This window comes from Bubalus kerabau, chromosome 5 (genome assembly GCF_029407905.1).
Source record: "Bubalus kerabau isolate K-KA32 ecotype Philippines breed swamp buffalo chromosome 5, PCC_UOA_SB_1v2, whole genome shotgun sequence".
Lineage (NCBI taxonomy): Eukaryota > Metazoa > Chordata > Mammalia > Artiodactyla > Bovidae > Bubalus > Bubalus kerabau.
Genome location: NC_073628.1, coordinates 100,257,054 through 100,273,513, shown reverse-complemented (window position 1 = coordinate 100,273,513; position 16,460 = coordinate 100,257,054). Strand labels below are relative to the sequence as shown.

The following is a 16,460-nucleotide window of genomic DNA, read 5'->3' as shown; positions in this document are numbered from 1 at the left end:
GGGTCCGCTCCTTGGTCAGTGACCTAGGTCCCCTTCTCTGGTGGCTCAGACGGTAAAGCATCTGCTTATAATGCGGGAGACCCGGGTTCAGTCCCTGGGTCGGGAAGATCTCCTGGAGAAGGAAATGGCACCCCACTCCAGTATTCTTGCCTGGAAAATCCCATGGATGAAAGAGCCTGCTAGGCTATAGTCCATGGGGTCACAGAGAATCAGACACGACTGAGCGACTTCACTTTTCATATATATATATATATATATATATATATACACACACACACACACACACACACACACACACACACACACAGGCCATATCTCCTGGAGAAGGAAATGGCACCCCACTCCAGTATTCTTGCCTGGAAAATCCCGTGGATGGAAGAGCCTGCTAGGCTACAGTCCATGGGGTCACAAAGAATCAGACACGACTGAGTCAATTCACTTCACTTCACTTGTGTGTGTGTATATACATATATACACACACACAAGCCATATCTTTAACATTATATGCAAAGGAACTTTGACCAGATTCTTGGGGACAGGCTGAAAATGTTTTACTTCTCAGTTATGTATTGCTATGTACTTTTTTTTTTCTGTTTGACATGTGAAGTTGAAGATCTGCCAGTTATTCTATAATATGATGCTTGAGATGTTCAGTCTCTTTCCTTGTGTTCTTACTTTCTAGCAGGGTCTCCGTGGCAGCAGTGGGACTAAGATAGATGGTTTTACTACCAAGAAACCATCCACAGCATCACTGCACTCAGTGTCTCCACCAGGAACGGGCTCTGCAGCATCAGGTAGTAGCTCAAAATGACATATTCTTCATACCCCATGGTTAGGAGGTCACTGTTTAATGGGCTTTCAGGTGTTGGCCCTGGTGTGAAAGTAAAATATTTTTTTTTCTTTTTGTAAGCTGTATTGGGGTATATTTATACACAATAAATTCACTGCAGTTAGGGGTACAAAATAAGAATCCTGACAAGGACTTACAGCAGTGTAACCACCACCTCAGTCACCACACACAATGTTTCCACCACCTGGAAACGTTCTTTGATTCACTGCAGTCAGAGCCTGTCCCTGATCCTCTGGCTCTTGGCAGGCACTGATCCACTTTCTGTCACTTTAACGCTGCTCTTTCTGTAATTTCACATAGATCAAATCATCCAGCGTGCAGTCTTTTGTGTCAGGGTTCTCTTGAGTTAGCAGAGAGCTGTTGAGATTCATTCATATTGTGCATATCAGTAATTTGCTCCTTTTTATTGCCGAGTGGAATTGCATTGTATGAATAGCCATTCACCAGTTGATGGTTTATTCAGTTGTTTCCAGTTGGGGGCTATTAAGAAGAACACTGCTGTGAACATTAAGTGTGAGTCTTTTTGTAGACATATGTTGTCATTTTTCTTGGTTAAATACCTAGGAATGAAATTGCTAGGTCACATGGTAAGTTTATAGTTAACTTTATAAGAAACTGCAGACTGTTTTCCAAAGTGGCTATACCGTTTGCATCACTGTCGGCCACATATAAAAACTCCAATTTACAACACGTCCTGGCCAACACCGGACATTGTCCATCATTTAAATTTTAGCCATTCACGTAGATGTGCACTGAAAAACTCACTGTGGTTTTAGTTTTCATTTGACTATTGATTCATGGTGTTGGCTGTCTTCTTGTCTACTTATTTGCCATCCAGATGTGTTCATATCTGTTGCCCATTTGTGGGGGGCTTGTTAGTTTTTTTATTGAGTAGTAAGATTCCTGTGTGTATTCTGGATACAAGTCTATTATCAAACACTCATTTTTCTTCCATGTGTGTGGCTTGTCTTTTTGTTCAGTTTTGTATCTTTATCTTCATTTTTTTTTTTTAATTTTATTTTATTTTTAAACTTTACATAACTGTATTAGATTTGCCAAATATCAAAATGAATCCGCCACAGGTTTACATGTGTTCCCCATCCTGAACCCTCCGCCCTCCTCCCTCCCCATTCCATCCCTCTGGGTCGTCCCAGTGCACCAGCCCCAAGCATCCAGTATCGTGCATCGAACCTGGACTGGCAACTCGTTTCATACATGATATTTTACATGTTTCAATGCCATTCTCCCAAATCTTCCCACCCTCTCCCTCTCCCACAGAGTCCATAAGATTGTTCTATACATCAGTGTCTCTTTTGCTGTCTCGTACACAGGGTTATTGTTACCATCTTTCTAAATTCCATATATATGCGTTAGTATACTGTATTGGTGTTTTTCTTTCTGGCTTACTTCACTCTGTATAATAGGCTCCAGTTTCATCCACCTCATTAGAACTGATTCAAATGTATTCTTTTTAATGGCTGAATAATACTCCATTGTGTATATGTACCACAGCTTTCTTATCCATTCATCTGCTGATGGGCATCTAGGTTGCTTCCATGTCCTGGCTATTATAAACAGTGCTGCGATGAACATTGGGGTACTCGTGTCTCTTTCCCTTCTGGTTTTCTCAGTGTGTATGCCCAGCAGTGGGATTGCTGGATCATAAGGCATGTCTATTTCCAGTTTTTTAAGGAATCTCCACACTGTTCTCCATAGTGGCTGTACAAGCAAATGTTTTGATGAAGTTCAGTTCATCAACTTTTTTTTTTTTTTTTTTTTTTTTTTTTTTCATCAACTTTTTTTTTTATAGGTTGTGCTTCTTGTGTCCTTTTTAAAGACGTTCATGCCTGACTTGAAGTCACTAAGTTGGCCTCCTGTTTTCTCCTGGAAATTCTACAGGTTAAGCTTTTATAGCTAAGTCTGTGGTCCATTTTAAGTTACTTTTTATGTATGAGGTGAGCTCACCTCCTTCCACAGGCAAACTAAAATTGCAGCTGCTTCCAGAACACCTATCAATAAAAAAGATCAGAACCTACATCTTTTGGACATCACTGGTGGTCTAGTGGTGAAGAATCAATCCACCTGCCAATGTATGGGACACAGGTTCGATCCCTGGTCCAGGAATATTCCACACGCCAAGGGGCAGCTGAGTCTGGGAGCCACAGCTACTGAGCCCATGCTGTAGAGCCCGTGAGCTGCTACTACTGAGCCCACATGCTCTTAGAGCCTGAGTTCTGTAACAAGAGAAGCGTCTGCAATGAGAAGCCTGTGCACCACAACCAGAGAGTAGCCCCCATTGTCAACAACTAGAGAAAGCCCACAGGCAGCAGTGAAGGCCTAGTGCAGCCAAAAAATTTTTTCAAAAAAATAAAGATCTTCTACAACTAATGATATAAAGAAGGAACCATGAGACGGGTAGGTGGTGGGAGTCACAGTAAAGACCCATATTCCCCAGTAGGTGACCCATGAATGAAAGAGTAATCGCAATTGCAAGGCTGTCCCCAATGAGCATGGGGTCTGATCCCCATGTTGGTCCCCACAGCCTGGGCATCCTTCTCCAGGAAGAGGAGCTCTCAGAATGTTTGACTTTGAAGCCCAGTAGGTCTTACTTTGGGGAGAGTCAGAGGGGTGTGGGAAAGAGAGACCCCACTCTTAAAAGGTGCACACAGACTCTCACATGCTATAGGACCCAGGGCAGAAGCAATAATCTGGAAGGAGCCTGGATCAGACCCACAGGCTGAAGTTGGAGAGTCCCCTAGGAAGCCAGTCCCTTCTCTAGGGGATCTTCCTGACCCAGGGATCAAACCCGGATTCCCTGCATTGTTGGCAGATTCTGTACAATCTGAGCCACCAGGAAGCTCCCCAGAGGCAGGAGCCAGTTAATGGGAGCTCACCCTCAAGGATGTAAGCACTGGTGGCAGCCACTTGGGGGCACTCATTCTACCACATGGACTCCCTTGCTGGCTAGTGCCATTTTGGAATCTTTGCTCTAGTTTATTGGCCTCCAAACCCAGCCTCACCCATATCCACTGGCCTTAGGCACCAGTGCTGGGACATTTCAGGCCAAGCAACTAACTGGGCAGGGGCACAGCCCCACCCAAGAGCAGACAGGCTGCCTTAAGACCTCTAAGTTCACACCTTTCCCTGGACATGACTGCCCACCAAGGGGCCAAGGGCCAGGCCCCACACACCTGTGTGCAGGTACTAGACCCCGGACACCCAGGACCCTACACACAGAGACCCTGGGATCCAGCTCCTCCCACCAGCAGCAGGCACCAGACCCAGAACCTCCTGCCTCAGCCACCAGCAAGCCTGCTCTAGCTGCAGGCCCAGCCTCACCCACCAGCAGACAAGCACCAGTGCAGGAGAGAGGCAGTCCTGCAGCCTGTGGACCTAGCTCTCATGTGAGCAGGCCAGCACCAACATTAGGACCAGCTGGGCCCTGGCCCTGTCCACCAGCAGGCCAGCACAAGCTTCAGGATACCCTGGACCCTGCAACCAGCTGTGTCAGGTACCAGCCCCACCTACTGGCAGTATGACATCAGCTCTGGGACCCCTGGGTCCTACAGCCAGACTCCAGGACACATCTCTGCCTGCCAGGGGGCTGGCAGGATCTCCCGGACACTGACTCCACCCACCAGTGAGTCAGCCCTCACCCCAGTGCACCCATCTCAGCCCCTGGGTGCTGCCCAGGTGCCTTGTGGTCCTTGCAACCTTGGCAAAAGACAAGGCCTAGGAACCAACCAGACGGGGGGATAAGCAAGCCTACCAGACCACCCATGGTAGCTAGCCTACCACAACAGAAGGATCCCAGCAGCTCACCTAGGGGTCAGTCCTAGAGCAAGCTTACAGCTCTCATGACCAGAGGGGAGTGTGCTTCTGAGACATTAGGACAACTCCTACAAAAGGCGACTTCTCCAAGATCAGGAAACGTAATCAACCTTCCAGATACATAGACATGAAAACAGCAATTTCGGCAAAATGAGGCAACATAGAAACATGGTCCAAGCAAAGGAACAAGATTTAAACCCCAGAAGAGCTAAGTGAAATGGAGATAGTCAATCTACCCAAGAAGAAGTTCAAGGTAATGACTGTAAAGATGATCAGAGAACTGGAAGAAGAATGGATAAACAGAGAGAAAAATTCAAAGTTTTTAACAAAGAGTTAGAAAATATAAAGAACAACCAAACAAAGATGAAGAATACAATAACTGAAATGAAAAATACACCAGAAGGAATCAATAGTAAACTAAATGATACAGGGGACTAGACCAGTGAGGTGGAAGACAGAGTAGTAGTAATCACTGAAGCTGAATGGAAAACAGAATAAAAAGGCGTAAGGACACTTTGAGACATCTGAGACAACTCCCAGGAATACTAATATTCACATTATAGAGGTTCCAGAGGAAAAAGGGAGAGAAAAAGGATTACAGAATATACTTGAGGACATAGTAGCTGAAAATAGCCCATTTTAACCTCGTCCCAGGTTACTGGGAAAGGAAACATATACAAGTCCAGGAAGAAAAGTCCCAAACAGAATCTACCTAAAGAGAACCACACCAAGGTACGTTGCAATTAAAATGGCAAAAATTAATGATAAATAGAGAATATAAAGAAATAATAGCTGGAGACTTCCCAAACATGGGAGAGGAACTTAATGTATTAATGAAAAGTCCATGAAGCTAAGAGAATACCTAATTACTTCAATGAAAAAATACTTTCTTTTCCAAGACATTAAAACTGTCAAAAGTCAATGGCAAAGAATTTTCAAGGCAACCAATGGGCAAAGGATAATAACCTACAAAGGAACCCCCATTTGGCTGTCAGCAGTTTTCTCAACAGAAACTCTGTAGGCCAGGAGGAAGTGGAATGACATTCTCAAAATACTGAAATATAAGAACTGTCAGCCGAGACTATCCAGCAAAGCTGTTCTTTAGATATGAAAGAGAAATACTTCCCCAGACAAACAGGAGTTGAGGAAGTTTATCACCACTAGACCTGCCTTACAAGAAATGTTCAAAGAAGCTCTTCTGCCTGAAACGAAAAGGCCAAAGTACACAAAACCTTGAGTGAGGTATAAATAGAATCAGAAAATCCCAACTCAGTCAGAATAGATTTTTAGACACACTGGTGGAGCATAAAAGTTAAAAGGAAGGAAAGCAGTAAAAACAACTAAAGCTACTTCAGTTGGGTAACAGACTCATAACATAAAAGTGGTTCATTTAAGACAACTTCCCCCATGAAAGGGGAAGAGGAAAAGGACAGACCCGTATAGGTAAGTAAAGATGAGATGGTATCAGCATACAAAGGGCTATTTTATTTATGAGGTATTTTATGCAAACCTCATGGTAACCACAAAAATCCAGAGCAGAAATCTGAAACCAAAAAAAAAAAAAAAAAAGAGGAAATTGAGAAAAACATTATAGAAAACCACCAAACCAAAATGGCAGACAGAAACACAAGGAAAAAGAAACAATGGGGGAAGAGAGCATGCAGAAAACAAAAGATTAATAGGCCATACTAAATCCCCATTTGCCAATAATCACCATATGGGTAAATGAATTTGTCAATCAAAAGACACAACGTGGTTGGAGTACTACAAAGCAAGACTCAACTATATGCTGCCTCCAAGAGACCTGTCCCAGCTCAACAGAAAAACAGACGCAAAAGAAAGGATGGAAAATGGTCCTCCAAGCAGATGGCACCCAAAAGAGAGTTGTGTGGCCATACTTGTATCAGACAAAGTAGACTTCAAAAAAAGGTGATGAGAGACAAAGATGGACATTATATAATGATAAAGGGGACGAGTCATCAGGAAGACATAACAGTTATTAATACTTATGCACCTAGCATAGGAGCACTTTTTGCAACCCCATGGACTGTAGCCCGCCAGGCTCCTCTGTCCATGGGATTCTCCAGGCAAGATTACTGGAGTGGGTAGCCATTTCCTTCTCCAAGGGATCTTCCCAACCCAGGGATCGAACCTGGATTTCCTGCATTTCAGGCATATTCTTTACCATTTGAGCTACCAGGGGGACTTTAAAACTCCACTTACATCAATGAATAGATCATCCAGACAGCAAGGATGTATTGATGGATATATATGGTCAATTCAAATGCAGTAGAATACACATTCTTCTCAAGTCCATATAGAACTTTCTCAGGGATAGTTCAAGTCACAAGGCATTAAAGAAGATGGAAATCATATCGTGCCTTTTTTCCCCAATTACAGTGGTATGAAAGTAGAAATTAACTATGAGAAGAAAGCTGAAAAACTCACAAATATGTGGAGACTGAGGTGGCTCAGTAGGTAAAGAATTTCCTGCAATGCAGGAGATGCTGGCAGACACAGGTTTGATCCCTGGGTCTGAAGATCCCCTGGAGGAGGAAATGGCAGCCCACTCCAGTGTTCTTGCCTGGAGAATCCCATGGACAGAGGAGCCTGGAGGTCTGCAGTCCATTGCAAAGAGTCAGACATAACTGAGCGACTTGAGCACAAACAACATGTTACTAAACAACTATTGAGTCAAGAAATCAAAGGACACATTAAAAATTACCTGAAGACAAGTGAAAATATAACTTGTCAAAACCTATGGGATGCAGGAAAAACAATACTAAGAGGACAGTTTATAGCAATCCAAGCCTACCTCGGGAAACAAGAAAAATATCAAACAGTCTAACTTTACACCCAAAAGAACTAGAAAAAGAAGACTAGATGAAGCCCAAAGTCATTAGGAGGAAGGACATAAAGATCAGAGAGGGAAGAAATGAAACTGAGATAAAATTGAAAACCTTTAGCTAGGCTTACTAAGAAGAAAAAAATGACAAAACTCTGATAAATAAAACCAGAAGTGAAAGAGGAGAAATGCAGTGATACTACAGAAATACGAAGGATTAGATGAGAATACTATGAACAGCTATCTGCCAATTACCTGGACAGCCTAGAAGAAATGGAGAAATTCTTAGAATCACATAACCTGCTAGGACTAAATCATGAAGAGATGGTAACCCACTACCATCAGACCAGTCAAGTAGACCAATCACTAGTAAAGAGAATAAAACAGTCCTTGAAGATGTTGCAAAAAACAGAAGTAAAGGACCAGACAACTTCTCAGGTGAATTCTATGCCAAGCATTCAAAGAAGGTTTAATACCTCTACTTTTCAAACTCTTCCAAAGAATTGAAGAGGGGGAAACACTTCGCAGCTCATTTTACAAGGTTGTCATTACCTGATGCCAAAACCAGACAAGGACAGCACACACACACAAAGAAAATTACAGGCCAGTTATCTCTGATGAACATTAATCCTCAAGTGTGAAAGTCGCTCAGTCATGTCTGACTCTTTGTGACCCCATGGACATACATGGAATTCTCCAGACCAGAATACTGGAGTGGGTAGCCTTTTCCTTCTCCAAGGGATCTTCCCAACCCAGGGATCTAACCCAGGTCTCCTGCATTGCAGGCAGATTCTTTACCAGCTGAGCCACATATTAGCAAATACATTTAAAGGATCATTTATTATGATCACTCCAGTATTCTTTCCTGGAGAATCCCATGGACAGAGGAGCCTGGCAGGCTACACAGTCCATGGGGTCGCAAGAGTCGGACACGACTTAGTGACTAAACCACCACCACCACCACATTATGACCAAGTGGGATTTATTCCAGGGAAGGAAAGATGTTTCAGCATCCATAGATCAATCAGGGTGAAATAATGTGGCTAACAGGATGAAGGATAAAAATCATCTCAATAGATGTGGTAAAAGCATTTGACAAGATTCAATATCTGTGATTTTAAAAACTCTATAAAATGAGTATAGAAGGAACATGAAAGTGTTAGTCACTCAGTCACACCAGCTCTTTGTGACCCCATGGACTGTAGCCCTCCAGGCTCCTCTGTCCATGGAATTCTCCAGGCAAGAATACTGGAGTGGGTAGCCGTTACCTCTCCAGGGGATTTTCCCAACTCAGGGATCAAACCTGGGTCTCCTGCATTATAGGCGGATTCTTTACCATCTCAGCCACCAGGGAAGCCCCAAAGTTCCATTTTCTCTCCATTGTTGACTTCTCTGCTATTCTTTTTTTTTTTCTTTTTTTTAAAAAAAAATAGTCATTGCTGTAGGATTTATACATATGTCTTCTGCTTACCACAGTTTACACTGTTCTTTCACTTTTTGTCTTAGAACTTTAAAACAGAGTACTTCCATTTCGTCCACTTGTCTTTTGTGCTAAGTAAAATGTGTCATACATTTTATTTCAACATGTATTACAAGTCCTACAGTAAAAATGTTGCTGGTTTTGGCTTTAAATAATTACCTTTCAAAGAGATTTTCTTCTAATGAGGAAAAATGTCTTTTGTATTTATCCATACACTTATTTTTTAAAAATTAGGTACTTTGTTTCGTTTTAATTGTTCCGAAGTAAATGAGAAGGACCTGGAAGAATTAGATGCAGGACAGGAAAGGAATGATCTATGAGGCTCCATAGCAGCTGTAAAGGGATGGGCCTTGGCATGGATGGGTGGCTTCTCTGTTTTAATAGGGCAATGAAGAGAGAATGCACATATGAGTAAATTTGTGTTTGGCATCAGGGTAATGAATTTCATTTCTCATGGCTTCCTTTTCTTTCCTTATAAGTGAGACTGAGGAAGGAAATAGGGATCAGAAGATAATCCTGCTGGAAACAGTGCAGTGACCAGAGAACTGTACCAGGATTACAGGCTTTCTGATGGTCCTCGGGTGATGATGAATTTACTGCAGAACCGACGTACCCTGTTCCGTGTGACTTTCTCTATGCTTTTGGCAACTTGGATTCAGATAAGAATGGAATTAATAAGTGGCTTTATCAGAGTTGACATTTGATATTGTGGGAAATTAAAGGGGAAAAGACTCAGGTATGGCAGAGTATTACTGAGTGATAGGCTTTGGGCTCTAAGCAGAATGACTAAAGCTCTGTTCCAGATTTGTAGCTGGAACAATTGAACAAGCAAAGGAGAAAGTGGAGCTGAGATGCAGCAGTTATGGGTGATGATGAGAAAGGCGGTATGACCTTGAGGAGCAGATAGTTCAGGAAGAGTGAGAAGGAGATCTTGGAAAGATGGAGGAACGGGAAGGCTGAGGTGACCTGGGATGACGCTGGGCTGGGTGGTGAAGGACACTACCAGCTAGTCTCCCAGGTCTGTGAAGAATGAGAATCAGCTTGGCAGATCAGCCCCTGACGGGTATTTTCTAATTTGGCTTTCTTTGTTGTTGTTGATTTTTGATAGGAAGCAGTGGCAACAGTATAAACTTTGCTCCTAGTGATGATTCTTCAGAAATCTCTCAAAATGGGCAGCAATCTCAGGATGTACAGAAAAAAGAAACATTTCCTAAGTTAGCTGAAGAGTCCATTTGGAGAATGATAAAGCAGACACCTGACCTCATTCTAATGATGTATCAGGTGCCTGAGAGGTAAGAAGCACGTTGGAAGACCCACCTTTATATAAGTGTTTTGGGGTTTCTTGTGTTTTTTAATAAAAAGTGATTTTAACATTTTTATACATATCCTCAGAGATATGTATTTTCAAATTCATTGATTTGAAGTCAAATTGTGAGTGATTTCTTAAAACAAGGGTTGTGGTGGAAGTGGATACAAATGTTATATGTCATAAGGTGAAAACAAAGAGAGGCAGGGCTTTCCAAGATGGCTCACAGGTACATGAACTATTTTTAGAGTCTGGGCTTTTTTTTCTCATTCTAAAAGAAGAGAAGACCTAAAGGAAACCTGTTTCTTCCATATGACTCATTAAAACTCTATGCAGGTGCTTTCCATCAAGAAGAGGTCTAGCTTTACCAACGTGACAAAGAAATGAGTCAGTTTGTTTTTCTTCAATGTGAGATATGAAGTCATACTTTAATGAGAGATTTGAAGTATGTTACAAACCAAAATGAAGTGTTGGTTTTGGATGACAAGAGAAGAACCCTGTGCCTTATTTAGGACTATGAAGCTTGTTTGTGCCCTTGTTTGTTTTCAGGGTTAAAGAAATTGTACTGAAAGAAGACCTAGACAAGCTGGAAAGCATGAGATGGCAGCAGCCACAGTTTTCTCCAGGGCAAAGGGAGGAGATAGCCAGTGTGCATTCTTGGATTCAGCGCCGGGCGATCCCTCAGGAAATAGACACCCAGGTAAGCACAGTAATGACAGCTGTCGTGTGCTGATGGCTTTGTGCCAGGCAGTGTTCTGGGCTCTGGCTGTATTCTTGTCCCTTGATTTCTGCAGGGGATTGGTTTCAGGACTCCCAGCGGCTTCCAAAATCCACGAATGTTCAAGCCCCTCATGTGAAACAGCATAGTATGTGCATGTAACCTGTGCACATCCTCCTTGAGGCTTCCCTGGGGGTTCAGACAGTAAAGAATCCCCCTGCAGTGCAGGAGATCTGGGTTCAATCCCTGGGTCAGGAAGATCCCCTAGAGAAGATCCACTCCAGTATTCTTGCCTGGAGAAGTCCATGGACAGAGGAGCCTGGTGGGCTGTAGTTCCTGGGGTCACAGAGAGTCAGACAACTGAGTGACCAACACTTCACTTTACTTCACTATTTAATCCTCCCATACATCCTAAATCATCTGCAGATTACTTATAATACCTAATCCAGTGTAAATGCTGTTTATACTTGTAAATTCAACATGCATGCTATGTAAATAGTTGCCAGTGCATGGCAAATTCAAGTTGTGACTTTTAGAACTTTCTGGAATTTTTATCTCCAAATGTTTTGGATCTGTGGTTGGTCGAATCTGTGGATGTGGAGCATGCAGATACAGAAGGCCCACCATGCATTGCATTATTCCACTGGAAACCTTACTTCTCACAACTTCCTCTGTGGGAGGTGTTATTACCCCAACTTTACCAATAGCAACAAAGTGAGGCCTTGTATGTCACGGGTCAAATTTCAGTCCCGGTAAGGATGTGGAACCCTTGAGTGCTGACTGGACTACGTCATTTTATGTAAGGACGTGAGCATCCATAGATTTTCACAGCCTCAGGAGCCAAGCCCCCTGCATAAACTGAGACACAGCTGTGTATGTTCACACAGTTCATCGGATTTTAAATACAGGTCTTTTTGGCTCCAAGTGGTTTTTTCTTCCCCCAGTTGGAATGTTATGGGTCAATTAGGAATAAACACACATGGTTTGATCCGTGCTTGACTGGAGAGGTGAGTATAAGATTTGCATGTCAAATACACATGCACGTTTGAGAAGAGTTCAAATTCAAGATGTTAGATTGACGCCAGAGGTAGGATTTCTGTGGGTAGAGTATATGAAGAATGAGCCCCAGAACAATTCAAGCAGAAGTATTTAAATGATTACCATCATTTACCTTCTAATAATGAAGAATGAACTATAATCGTCTTATTAAATATAGTTAAATAAATTAGTTAAATTAAATAAATTAAATAGTTAAATAAATATAGTATAAATAATAGATAGTCTTATTAAATAAATCATGTGGGGGAATTAGACATAGGTTGCTAGGCCGGCATTTTACTGACTTTAGAACTTTGCAGATGACTTGACACCAACTCACCTGCCTACTCTTGTTCCCCTTGGGAGGGCTGTGCCACCTGCAGACACAGAGACTCAGCTGGTGATGCTGCAGACCCCATGGTCCGGATCCAACAGAGGCAGCAGCCGAGTGACTCTGAAGAAGGACCTGCACTCCCCCTCCAGACCTGTTGGACTGCTCCTCCTCCCTGTGATTCTCTGTGAACCCTTGCAGCTTAAGGGACCAAGAAGCTGTCGTTGAATGGTAAGGCTTTCCCTTCTTGATTTTTTAGCAGACATCTTTTTCCTGAAGCAGACATTGTATATAGACTCTTTCACTCCTCCTTTTTCCCAGTGTATTTAAACTGGCGAATAGACTCTTCTTCTGGTTTATTAGCTGCCCTCTAATGAGGCTGGATGGCCTCTAAAGAGGTATGTGTACACTTCATTGCAGGTGTCACCCCAAATAAATCGCAGTTAGGAGTGTAGCGAGAAAAAGCCCAAACGTCAGCCTCATTGGCTTTCTTCTGTTGTTACATGGATCATCTCCTGCCCCACAGTAGAGACTTGAAGAAATCCCCACTAGAGGTCACGCACCTTTCCCGACAGTCTCCATAACCACGTTGCCCTTGCCTGGTCTTCACACGGTGACATGTGCCTCCACAGTTAAGCGGCAGCGTTCCAGAGTTCTCACAACACAGGCCACGCCAGCATTTACCAGTATGAAAACATATAGCTCATTGGTATCCTGGAAATTCCTGGTTTTTAGGGCTGAACTTTGACGTTCATTCTTATAGATGCTTTTCCTTTTGATTTTCTGCCTTCCACTGAAATCCTGGAAGTCTTCTCTTAAACATAGATCAGCTTGGGCTTCCCTGGTGGCTCAGTGGTGAAGAATCCACCTGCCAGTGCAGGAGACGTGGGTTTGATCCCTGATCCAGGAAGATGCCATATGCTGTGGAGCAGCTAAGCTCGTGTGCCACAACTATTGAGCCTGTGCTCTAGAGGCCGGGGGCCACAACACCTGAAGCCCACATGCCCTAGAGCCTGTGCTGCGCACCAAGAGAAGCCACCACAATGAGAAGCCCATGCACCGCAGCTAGAGAGTAGCCCCCACTCACCATGACTGGAGAAGAGCCCGTGCAGCAACCAAGACCCAACACAGCCATAAATAAATAAACAAATAAATATATTTTTAAATCAATCAGCTTACAGTGGGCTTATTCCTTGAAGGATGTAAATTAGCTTTTGCATGTGTAATGTTAAAAACAAAAGAGCTTCTAGCTCAATCACCTTCTGACTCGTCTGTTTTTACATTTTAAAATAATGATTGTAAACATTTTTGAAGTTATATAAGTTCTTATGCATGTGTGTTTAAATGTTGTCCTATCAAAACTAACAATTCACTCTTTCTTTTTCAACCAATTTATGCAAAAGGAGGTCTCTCCATCCCTGCCAGAGGTCTCATGGCCACTGTCTTCTCTTTGCCCCTAAATAAAGGTGAGTGTTGCCCTTAAGTAGGGGTGAGGGGTCTCTGGGAGGGCCCTAGCCAAGGGGGGTGCCCAGTCTGCCACAAATCAGGGCTTCCTGGGCCTGCTATAGTCGTTCTCCTGAGTAGCACATGAGTTGTTCACTTGATAAGTTGGCCCTCTTCTTAGAGAGTTGATGATTCCTTCTCGAACCTGAAATGGTGTCTAAATCACACCCGTGCAGGTCAGAACCAGGAATAGAAGAAAATGAAGACCCCAGTAACCTTTTCTCATTTAAATAACATGCAACAAACTAACTTACTTTTCTGCTTTTGTTGTGTTTTTTAGGAAAATGCTTCTTCCTTTCTTATAGCTTTTTATAAAATGCTATAATCATATGATCATAATCAGGAGAATCGACCTTTCTATCCATGATGCTGCTGGACCCTGACCTGAGACTCAAGCTCTCATAGATTTACTTTCTAAAGTAGAACAGTTGGCCCTTGGTATCTGCAGGGAGTTGGTTACAGGACCCCCACAGATACCAAAATCCATGGACACTCAACATCCCTTCTATAACAGGAAGGTTTGCCAGCCCTCTATACCCGTGGGTTCTGCATCCAGAGTTCTCTACCCTCCCCGACTCTTCCCACTTCGATCACAGGGGCCGGCTGTAGTTTCCAGAAGGTACTTCTTTCTTTAACTGTCAGAACCACTTTGAAACAATGACTGTGACTTTTCTAGAATGTTCTCACTTGAAGCCGTTTCATGCCCATATTCCTATCTTAGGCTTAGAGAACTCTTCTGTTCTGCTCCATCTTGATTGTTAAATGATCTCTGAAGCCCTCATTGCTTTGGTTAAGTTGTGTGATATTTTTGCCCTTGGTGAAAAATCAAATTTTAAACAGTGAACCAGCCTGGATATTGTCATGGATACAATCATTGCAGCCTTCTGTGCTGATGACCGTTTTGACTTGTGTAAATCAGAAATGACACAGAGCAGTCAGAGGACCATTCTGCATGTGTGAATGCACTTTTTTAGTACAAGCCCTCTTTCAGATTTCTTTCTGTATGTTTGTTTTATTGACAGTTAACTGCTTCTTTGCCTTACTACACATTTAGGCTCAATTTAAAATTGGTGCTTGTTGTAAGCAGAGCTATAAAACCAGTTATAGTTTTGGTGTTTTGGTAAATAGCTGAGCTGGTATATTTAGAAATGACCATGATGCTTCTGCTTCTGAAGATGAGCAGAGAAGTTTCAACAGTGCCAGCTTCTCCCCACCACAGGGGCTCCACCCAACAGTAAACTGTCATTCAAGTTTAGTAACTTTTTGTATTGATGGCTATAGAAATCAGTAATAAAAATGTGTACTACAGGTTTCCATGTTTACATAAATGTTACCAAAAGGCTGTGTTTTGTTGAATAAGAGGTCAGAATTTACAAACAACAGATGCTGTGTGAATGGAATCATTTTACAATTAAGTGCAACTTCATCATAACTCAAAAGGTAAATTTAATCCAAATGGAAATTTTGTATCAGCTAAGTTTATCATTGTGTGGATTTCCCTTTTTTAATGGTTATTAATATTTTAATTGGGTGTCTTTTTTAAAAACAATAAAGGGTGTACATGTAAAGCTTGAGAAGTTTTCTTGCACTCCATGAACAAACCTTTGCCCCGAATACATAAATCACTTATGTTATTGAGAAGTATTTCCTGAGTTTGAAACACACTGCAGGCTGCTCACGTTAGGGTCATTCTGCACACATGTCTGTGTCATCTCTGCGTCTGAGCTCCTTCCCAATGACAACATGGCACTTGGTCTTCCCTTCAGAACTGGGCTTTCACTGTCTCCTGGAGTTTGCTCAAACTCATGTCTGTCGAGTCAGTGATGCCATCCAACCATCTCATCCTCTGTCACCCGCTTCCCCTCCTGCCATCAATCTTTCCCAGCATCAGGGTCTTTTCCAGTGAGTCAGCTGTTTGCATCAGGTCGCCAAAGTATTGGCGCTTCATCTTCAGCATCAGTCTTTCCAATGAATGTTCAGGGTTGATTTCCTTTAGGGTTGACTGGTTTGATCTCCTTGCTGTCCAAGGGACTCTCAAGAGTCAGTTCCAGCACCACAGTTCAAAAGCATCAATTCTTTGGCACTCAGCCTTCTTTATGGTCCCACTCTCACATCCATACATGACTACTGGAAAGCCATAGCTTTCACTCCATAGACTTTGGCAGCAAAGTGATGTCTCTGCTTTTTAATGCAGTATCAAGGTTTGTCATAGCTTTCCTTCCAAGGAGCAAGTATCTTTTAATTTCATGGCTGTAGTCACTGTCTGCAGTGCAGTGTTTTGGAGCCCAATAAAAGAAAATCTCTCACTGCTTCCACTTTTTCCCCTTCTATTTGCCATGAAGTGATGAGACTAAGACTTAGTTTTTTGAATGTTGAGCTTTAAGCCAGCTTTTTCACTCTCCTCTTTCATCTTTATCAAGAGGCTCTTTAGTTTCTCTTCACTTTCTGCCATTAGAGTGGTATCATCTGCATATTGGAGGTTGTTGATCTTTCTCCCAGCAACCTTGGTTCCAGCTTGTGATTCATTGAGGCCAGCATTTCACATGATGTACTCTGCA

At 42.6% G+C, this 16,460-nt stretch overlaps 1 protein-coding gene across 1 annotated transcript in view; it reads left to right on the top strand.

Annotated features, from left to right (window-relative positions):
- The window catches only part of PER3 (period circadian regulator 3), a 68,857-nt gene extending 53,324 nt beyond the window's left edge, over positions 1-15,533 (top strand). The window contains 6 exon segments of the mRNA XM_055583784.1: positions 683-794; positions 10,115-10,298; positions 10,862-11,012; positions 12,435-12,630; positions 13,803-13,865; positions 14,183-15,533. Of these exon segments, the coding sequence (XP_055439759.1) occupies positions 683-794; positions 10,115-10,298; positions 10,862-11,012; positions 12,435-12,590 (603 nt within the window). The 3' untranslated portion in view covers positions 12,591-12,630; positions 13,803-13,865; positions 14,183-15,533.
- The last annotated feature ends 927 nt before the right edge of the window (positions 15,534-16,460 follow it).